The sequence below is a fragment of the Apaloderma vittatum genome, unplaced genomic scaffold (assembly GCF_000703405.1).
Source record: "Apaloderma vittatum isolate BGI_N311 unplaced genomic scaffold, ASM70340v1 scaffold1190, whole genome shotgun sequence".
Classification (NCBI taxonomy): Eukaryota; Metazoa; Chordata; class Aves; order Trogoniformes; family Trogonidae; genus Apaloderma; species Apaloderma vittatum.
The window spans coordinates 16,807-26,471 of NW_009694811.1; the positions used below are offsets into that span (position 1 = coordinate 16,807).

The following is a 9,665-nucleotide window of genomic DNA, read 5'->3' on the forward strand; positions in this document are numbered from 1 at the left end:
GATTAATAATATTAACTAGCATTAATAGGTGTGATAATTCAGCCTCTTAATGAAGATGTGCAGTGCAACTCTCTATTAGTGGAAGCAGTGCCTTCTTCACCGTCCATAGACTGCATTTTTCTCGATGTGCACAACCGTTGGAGAGGATATTCTGGTACAGAAATAGCGACACACTAAGCATGACTAATATTCTATTATGCTACTTTACAGAAATATGCAATGTATAATCCCAAGTGTACTCCTGACCTCCTTGCAAGCAGAGGCAGGCATTAGTATTCGAGCTGCTTGGGTATTGTAATCCCTGTGTTCTTCATTAATGATCCCATTTTGCTATAAATGAGTATAACAGCCTTCTCCAGTGTAGTCTTGGTTATAGAGCAGCCTAAATTTTGTACTTACTGAAAGGCTAGCAAACAGCAGAAAATAGAAGTATTGGGGGGACACAGAATTCAACTGCAGTGAAGAAAAGACTGTTAGCGAGGTGCTCCATGGTCTTATAAACCCTGACAGTTCCGTAAAGGCCAGTACATCCTGGAGTGACATTCTAGCAGATTCACATCAGTTCAGGCAGGATGATTTATTTTCTGTAAAGTTGGGCTGAACAAACAGAAGTGCACATTCTTTTTTTCCAAATTAAATCACTCTATTGATAAGAATTCAGTTGCAGAATTGACTCAATTCAATCAATGTTAATGTTTAAAGGAAATCACACTTAGAATTTTTCCATGAAAAGGAAAAGAGAGGAGGAGATCTGAGCACCTTTGCAATTTCTCTATATATCTTTTACTCACTTTCAAAAGTGAAGCTCTGTGTTTGCAGGTTTGAACCACCTCCAGGAGGTGACAGAAATGAAAGCTTTGGTCAGACTGGCCTCACTAGCCCAACTGTTTGCAATGACCCTTGAGCACCACCACCACACAGCCAACATTCCCACCTAGTTTTAGGATTTATTTTCACAGAAGATACTAGATAACTTCTTCTCATGTGCAGCTATTTAAATTTGAATCAGTTAATAAGACTGGAATTAAGCCTAATTTGCATACGAGTTAGTGAAAGAATGTGACCCAGTGAGCTGACCATAGCAATGTGTAACAAAAGAAAAACAGCAAGGGGGGAAAGGACCAGAATTTTTTTAAAAAAACCTCCAACAGTATTGAATTTATTGTTTTGATATCAGTTACTATTTAAGTGCTATAATAGATTAAATGCTCTAGGTAAAAAGATAAAATGTGAAAAACTCATAGCAGGAGGAAAGAGTAATGGAGGTACTGGGAAAAACATCTGAAAGACGGGTGGGAGAGCTGTCTGTCAGAGAGATCTGAGAATGAGGGAGTTACCTAGAGGATAAATTCCTCTGTTGCTACTTGCAAATACTTGAAATGGAAAATTCTTTCAGAAAAGATAGTTTGGCTTAACTCCAAGTGTTTACTGCTCTGCTGATACTAGCCAATTCACAGTGAAAGAAAAGATTGGAAAGAGCACTTCAGTTAGGTGAAACAATTCTAGCATTTTCCAATTAAATTGTTACAGTCTGTACCTTCACCTTCTTTGTTTGGCTTTATTTTATTTTCTCTTTTATGTCTGAAGTATGTTTACAATGAGATACCTTGACTACTGAAAACCAATAATTTTGGATTTATTTTTTCCCCCACAGAGGATTTGGGGTGTTTTGTTTCTAAAAGAGAATTTTAAAACTCTGTTGTGCAAAGCAGTTCTGTTTTTCTTGTGAGCCTCCCAGTTCACATGAGCAGTCAGTAATTAACAGGAGTAGTGTGAAGCTGGCACTAGCTAAGCAAGAGCAGACCAAAGAAAGCGACAATATCTGTGGAGTAGGGCACAGCAAATTTTTAATGAGGCCTTGCTTGGCCAGAATTTGTTCTGCCTCCACCAAGGTAGAGCTTTTCCAAAAGCACAGAGCTAATTTGAAAGAGGACTTGCATTTGCGTTATGTAGATTTTTATCCTCTGGACGCTCTAGACTTCTCATCAAAGCCGGTGTAAATACAGAACATCTTCTAATTGTCATGTGAAAGGAACGCACGCTTAAAATAAAGCCCTAAACATTTGTCATCCTTTAAAAAGGATCTGAGTCATAAGCATCCATGATGCCAGCGTCAATGACAAAAGACTGGCAGTTTGTTCTAAACACGGTGGACTGTTCACGTAGAAATCATGTCCGTAGAACCTCCTTTGTGTCTGAGGCCGTAGAGAGAGACATTTTGCCGACCAACTCTAAGCACCGTGTGCTTCTCTGACTGAAGCACTTTGGTTTCAATCTGTTCCAAAGCATTGGAACATAAACCAGAATAGTCTTCGACATTCTTCAGTGGAAGGGTGCTAAGGACTTTTTTAAGGCTTGGGAAACATAAGATTTATATTGAGTCTGTTTTCATCTATTTCATGAAAGCGTATTCCAGTGCAATGGCCTGTAATCAAAAGATGGTTAATTAACTGTGATTTGATTAATACATTTTAGAGGCAGACTGACATGACAGAGGGATTAGCCCAACCTAGCCATCCAGCAATCCTTGAAAGCCAAGCTTACTCATCTGTGTTTTTATGTCATTAGGATAACTTTATTAATTAGATTTTTTGTAAAAGAAGGTTCATACTTGAGATGGTGAAGATTTCTTTGTTTGCCAAACTAATATATGGTATAATTTTATTTTCACGGCTTCATTCCATTGCTACTCTGGAACTCATGCAGGGAAAAAAATGGCTCCCTATGTTAAGAAGATGAAGAAGGTGTGTAAAATGAGAGCATAACAAATTACACTCCAGAACTATTTATTTCATTATTTTGTTGCCAGCTAGATGGCCAGGCACTAAATGCTACCTGGTGCTGAGTGACTGGGATGTATTCCAGCATTTTTAAATAATGTTATTGCTTCCTTGTAGAATGTATGTTACACTGGGACCCTGTACAGACACTTAAAAGATTTTTTCGTGGAATATACATGTATCTGTGTAGCTAAGCTGCATTGAAATCATATGACCAGTAAGTGTAACTGACCAACTTTGGTGGTTTTGTGACCTCAAGAAGCACCGACGTGAGACTAAGTGCCTGAATTCCCCTCAAAATAAAATCTTCTCTGTTTATGTGTTGAAATTTAAAGAAAAGCATGCAAGTGATGATTTCAGGACTTCACTCAGATGTCTACACTTGCACTATCTTACGTATCAGAAGAAATAAAGGTTAGTAAGTAATTTGTCTAGTGTAGACATCTCCAGCGGGACATTGGCGTTCTTCTTGGAAGCTCTAGAGCCCAGTTGTGCTGCAGTCTTGAATTGCGGAGCTTGTGTTTCCAGAAAGCATTTTCTTTAAAAAAATGTAACTGCCCCATTGGTCAGGCCATAGAGTAACCAGACTAGGTGCACATTATCCTGCTCTTTGTGTGTACGATGTGCCAAAAGGCTTGGGTTTGCTGTAATGAAGTGCTTTTGCTTCTATTAAATATGAGGAGGATTTGTCAATTGTTTAATAGCACTTGGGGTATCCCAAGTGACACAGTTTAGAGTTGGAAAACAGAAATACTCTGGAACAGTTCTCTGAAAATTGTCAAATACTAACGCCTGTAGTTTTTGTCATGCAAGGTCTCTCAAACTCAGGTACATCATGCATGTTGTTCTTTAGAAAACGCCTGACATATGGCTGTCATGCATCACACTCTAAAGATCAGGGCAGGAAACGAGGTGAGCTGTTTTTCCTTGGAAGGGAGGTCTGCATAATACTGTTTGTGACTGCTGTTTGTTCAATAAAGTTTTCAGTCATCCAATTTATTTACTTTCAATTTTGGTTTCAGTTCATTTAACCTTCAGAAAACATTTGTGCTGTCTACTGCTTACGAAAAGAAGGCTCTAGCAGCCCCTTGCTGCATTTATCTCTTGCCGTGGAGCTATGATGTCTGCAGTAATAAATGTATCCGTTAGAGTACATGAAATAGAAGTGATTAAGTTCTTGTTGAAATGTCTTCTGGAACAAAACATTAGCTTTTGCTTTCAAAGGGCAGATATTGCAGCAGATAGCACTTAACCTGGCCAAGGACAAAGTCTTATGTTTAAACATTGCTTTTCTGTTTGCCTCTATGAAACGGCAAGGATAGCTGCATCCGGCACTTCCATTTCTTAATGCATCAAATTAAGCATCTCTACAGAATTGGAAGTAGCACGATTGCAACTACTGCTTCATTTTTTAAAACTGCCCACCCATCATGCCAGTTTGCTGTGGTTTCATCCTTTGAGCTTTTCAATCTGAAAGTTGCAGCAACAAAAAAAATAAGAATTGGGCAGACGTCGCTATTTACACACTAGACTTCTGTCATCAGAGGCACTGATTCAGCTACCCATACACTTCTGAACTTAAACCCAAATTTGACCATTTTACAGTAATCCCAGGTTGTCCAGCTCAGAAAGTCACGTGAGATTGGACACTAACATTGTCATCTTGACAGTATGTTGTAACTATGGCCGCTGCTTTCCAAAGCTGGTACACGTCAGCGCAACCATAGAGATCCTCATTTTGCCAACTCTCTGGGAAAATGCTCAAGGCCAAAAGATGAAGCATGGAGTGAGTTTCCTGCGTGGACCAGGTAGCCACACAGACTACTGGTCCATCTGTGTGGATGCAGAGCACAACAGAGGGTGCTTCTAGCTCTGGGCAGGTCCTGAAGCACCACGCAGGACTTTATAAGTACTGATGCAATAAGTTAATAATGACAATTGAATTAAATTGCTGATAATAACTCATCAATCTAGTGCTGAAGTGCAATATATTTTCTTAATTTGAAGCCAATAGGGATCCCCAGTAACTATGCTGATATATTCCAAGTACACAGCTCTTAACGTACAGTTTTGTATTCTCAGAAGCCGACATAGGCATTAAGAAACTAGTATTACGTATTAAGAAATGTGAAAATACAGAGCAAACTGACTTTTCTGTTTTATACATGTCGTGTTGTCAAAGATTGTGTTTTAAGATACCTCTGTTTATCAAATATTCTGCAGGTATACCACAAGTATTTATCAACATTGTTTTAATTTCCATTAATTTTACTGATGCGTAATTTGCAATTATGTTATTTTTTTTTCTATGAATGGAATTTGGAAACAATACCATTTAAAGAAACGTACAATAGATGGAAATTAGCCATCTGACAATAAGTGCTAAATAATATCTTTCTCTTGCATTCTGTCTTTCAGATTTGCGACAAAGAGTGGCATTACTATGTTTACTGATTCGTAATTTGCAATTATGTTATTTTTTTTCTATGAATGGAATTTGGAAACAATACCATTTAAAGAAACGTACAATAGATGGAAATTAGCCATCTGACAATAAGTGCTAAATAATATCTTTCTCTTGCATTCTGTCTTTCAGATTTGCGACAAAGAGTGGCATTACTATGTTGTCAATGTTGAGTTTCCCGTTGTTACGTTATACATGGACGGAACAACCTATGAACCTTACCTGGTGACCAACGATTGGCCTATCCACCCCTCGCACATTGCCATGCAGCTCACGGTTGGTGCTTGTTGGCAAGGTAATAAGACAGAAAATAATAGACAGTAGTATTAGGAATTCAGAGCCCAAAAAATCTTAATTGTCTCATGGATTGCGTAGTAAATAAATTACTACAAGGTTGATGGGATAAAATCAGAAGTAAATAAAGGTTTAATAATGAATCAAGTCCAAGGATAAAGCAGGACGTTAACAAGCCTTGGCTTGCATCACCACTGAATGCAGTTTGTGTGTTCAGTGCTAAGATTGTCATCTTGGTCTTCTGTCTTTTCTTCTTTTCATTGTCTCCCTTGTTCTCCAGCTTTAGGCAAGCTATCTGTTAGGCTAAAGAAGTCCAGCTATCTGCTTTCATTCCCTGCCTCAGACTTCTTTCAGAGCTCATGGCCTGATCCTGCCCTCCTCACATTGGCTGTCTAGCACCAGTAATTTCACTAGTTTAATCAATTCACCCTGTAATGTAAAAGTCAGAGTAAAATAAAACCAAAGGTCACAACCCCAGAGCCGCACTTGTAAGGGCCTTTGCTTAAATATTAGCTTTTCCAATTTTCTACTTTTTACAGTTCCTCTCTCTTTGTTCTTTTTTAGGTCCTTAGGCCATTCTTTTTTTCTGTTCTCTGCCTTTACACCTGAGGCAATCCTCTTTTTCTGCTCATCTGCTTGTGTAAAGTTGTTTCCCTTTGCCCTTCCACGTTCATTTTTTATTTGTGCACCGTGTCTTATTTTCACTTAAGACAAAGTAGAAGTGAGGTGAACTGTATAATTAGAAAAAAGCTTTAACACAGATTGTGTTTCTTCCCCACTCTGATGTTGGCTCACTTTCTCCATTATTACCCTGTTTGCTGGTTTGATTTCTGCTCATTTACAATATGTTACCTGCAAAATTTGGACATCTTACGCATGGCAGAGCTGTTCAGTGTAAATAGTATTAGAAGCTGTTAGATTCGGCTGATAGATTATGAACACCTTGGGGTACAGATCCAATCTTTACTTTGATGACAACATGCACAATGCACAACAAAGCCCCGCTAATCCTAAAACCAAGATTTGATGACTTTTGAATATTGATCACTGAGGTAGGTGTTACGATAGCTGGCTAATCGGCATGACGCTAATCCCGTGTATTTGTAGAAGCATAGACTGATTCTTGTCTAACTGGTGTTTGCATGTGTAGGCTTCCAGTTCTATAGGATGCTCATGTTAAATATATAACAAAATACATTTAATTTTACTCTTTGAAGGGAGCGTTACTCCTTTTTTAGCTAAAAACATGTGGTGAAATAACTGTCTGCCTCTTCAGAACCAGAGCTTTGGCTTAGCCAGTAGGTCACTGGGATGAAGAGTTGACAGACACCAGTTTGATTTACATGAAGTTCCTTTTAGTTTGATCTGGATTTTTTTCTCATGTGCTTTTGGTGTAGTATTTTTAAATCAAAGTTCCAGAGTTAACAAATGCAGATGTAATTCATGAACGGAGTAAATTCAGTTCTTTCCAGACATGAGCAAATGCACAGGGACTTTAAATAATCATTATGTGTTGCCTTCTGAGAAATCAGCATTTCTTCGTAGCCGTGCTAAAGAAATTTTATTTAAATTCCTTACTGCGCATCTGTTTACAGGTTCTTCTGCATAGGTCTGCATAAATGTTTTTAAGCATTATTTGTATTACTTTTGTCGCTTAACTTCTTTCATTCATACTTTGTGATTTTTATCACTCTGGTAGCAATCTTTAGGTGTTTTACTTGGGTTTTTTTCTTCCCTAAAATGTTCAGTATTGATGGGAATCCACTGTCCTCAGCCCTCACCTGAGTCTCTTTTTAATCGTCATGTAAGTGCCAAGTTTTGAGGAGTGTGCAGCAGTAACTCTGTCTGTGGAACATGCAGGGTATAAGCAAAAGCTCTGCCAGTTTTGCCACATCTATGGGCTTCATCTGCCTCTAAGGCAGCTGAATACAGTAAGAATAATCTTTCTTCCTTTCCATCTTTGTCTCCTTATCTCAAATCATTAAGAGAAAGAATGAAAGTAAAACTTCTGGTAAAGGCTCACAATGAATTTAGACCACAACAGGCTCTATTTAGTATTTAAGCTGTTAAACAAATAAAAAATTGCAATTGTCTTCAGGTATTTTTAGCTTTGCCTTGAATAATTTGATGGCTTAATAAATAACCGTTCGAGGTTAGATTCTTCATTTTGGTGAAGCACCTGATCTAAACTACTGAAATTTTACATACTGCTGCTGTCGATATTTACTGCAAGGTTATGTTATTGCTGTTTTAATAGTGTGAGAATTGGTGAAAACTGCTTTACAATTATCTATGATTTATTTCAGTAAAAGTATCCAGTGATTTTGGTGTCATAAGCCATTCAAGGGAACCCTTGTTAAGAGGATATGAGGAGTTTCCAGCTCTGGTTTGCTCCCCTTTTCATCAAAGCACTGGCAGAATAGGAACACAAGCTCTAACCTCTTCCTTCAGAAAGGACAAGACTCTTTTTTTCTCTCTTTACTAAACCACTTTATAGTTCTGAGTCCACAGTATCCATTTATCAAAGTCAAATTATTTGAAAAACAATCTCAACTTGGACAACTAAATGAACCAGAAAAAATAACATTCTTTTTTTCTTACCACACCAGTTCTGATTTGCTCGCAGCACAAAGTAAGTCGTCATGATGGTGAGGCAGCTTAAGAACTGGTGAGGAACAGGAAGAGTGTATTTAGAGAGCAAAGCAAAAAAATCATGAATAAGAAGAATTTTAGTTTACTCCGTTAGCATGAATAAGAAAATTTGCTACTGCTGTGAAGGATTTACTTTTCCATTTATAACAGTTTTCAGTTCTCGTCTGGAAACTGTGAATTTTTCTGCAGTTTCTCTAGAAATCTAAGAATCCTCCAGGTTCTCAGAAGATTCTTTCAGCCTGGTCTTTCCATCATTTACACTGAGGACTCCTGAGGTCTAGTAGCAAGTATCATGATTACACCTTCTTTGTCTCTCACAGTTATTTCATCCGGGAGTCTTGGGCACCGAAAGAAAATTCTTTTGTTTAAGAATAGTATTTCCTATTATTAATATTTCAATTCCAGAGTAACTCTTTTCTGACTTTTATAGCCTTGTTTACAGCATCTATTATGAAAAGTTAGATTAGTTTTTATTTTTACCTTCAGCTGTTCAAGTGAAATATAAGAGCAGTTTAAGTTCAGTGCTGTTCTCCTGAAAAGCAAACCAAATGTGCAATCTCTCAGGCATACATGATAAATTTTAACGTTAGCCTATGATGTGCTCACTGTCCAATTTGCATCAAACCATTGCTTTTTTTTTTTTTTGACATCACCATTGCAGCAGTAATGCGCAAATCTCTGACATCTTTACCTTTTCCTTGGCAATGTAAATGCATGCACAATTTCTTCATTCCTGACTTTATGCAATATTTCTTTATATAATGTGAGTTGAGCGCTAGGACTCTCCTGAAAAGAGGAAGAATTACCCTTTTCCTGAAGAGCAGCATCTTGTTTCGGGGCAAGAGGGTACTGGAGGCAGAAATTAGGGTTCCAGCATGTGGATGGCAGCCTGGAGGTGAGCAGAGAGTGAAGATGGCTGCAAGAGCAGAAAGCCAGGCTTTAAAGGTGATAGAAGAGAACCTTCCCAGGGTCCGTCAGGCCCAAAGTGAAGTTTCCTGCAACCCAAGAAGTCACTCAGTTGCCTAAACCCAAACTCAAAGGATAGTTTCCAGCGTTAACGACACATCACACATGAAGAAAGTTGTAGAAAGCAATCATTTTTATGTTCTGTTCTGGCATAATCAATATGAAATTTCAATATTTAAAATTATGTGTTCTCTAGTATAATCTTCCTTTTTAAATTTAAAAACCTTGGCTAAGGCTATAACTTCATTTTAACTTCTTTAAAAGTCCTTTTTCTTTCACATCAGTGGTCTCACAGATGATTATCATTGTGATGTAGGTGGGGTTATTTAGGGCCAAAATGCTAGTGAAAGAATTTTTGAGGCAAAATTACTCTTTCTCAAGATTATTTAAAGGACAAAATTGACCCACTTGCATGTGTGCTTCCCAGAACAGAAGAGACACCCAAGAGAACACGTGGAAAATGTGACTCTGGCATTGTCTCTGAACCTCCCTGCACGGGTGTTAGAAGC

At 38.0% G+C, this 9,665-nt stretch overlaps 1 protein-coding gene across 1 annotated transcript in view; it reads left to right on the forward strand.

Annotated features, from left to right (window-relative positions):
• Window positions 1–5,376: 5,376 nt before the first annotated feature.
• The window catches only part of LOC104273475 (calsyntenin-2-like), a gene marked incomplete at its 5' end in the record, with an annotated part of 22,415 nt that continues 18,126 nt past the window's right edge, over window positions 5,377–9,665 (forward strand). The window contains one exon of the mRNA XM_009868819.1: window positions 5,377–5,539. Coding sequence (XP_009867121.1) covers window positions 5,377–5,539 — 163 coding nt within the window. The remainder of the gene's footprint in view (window positions 5,540–9,665) is intronic.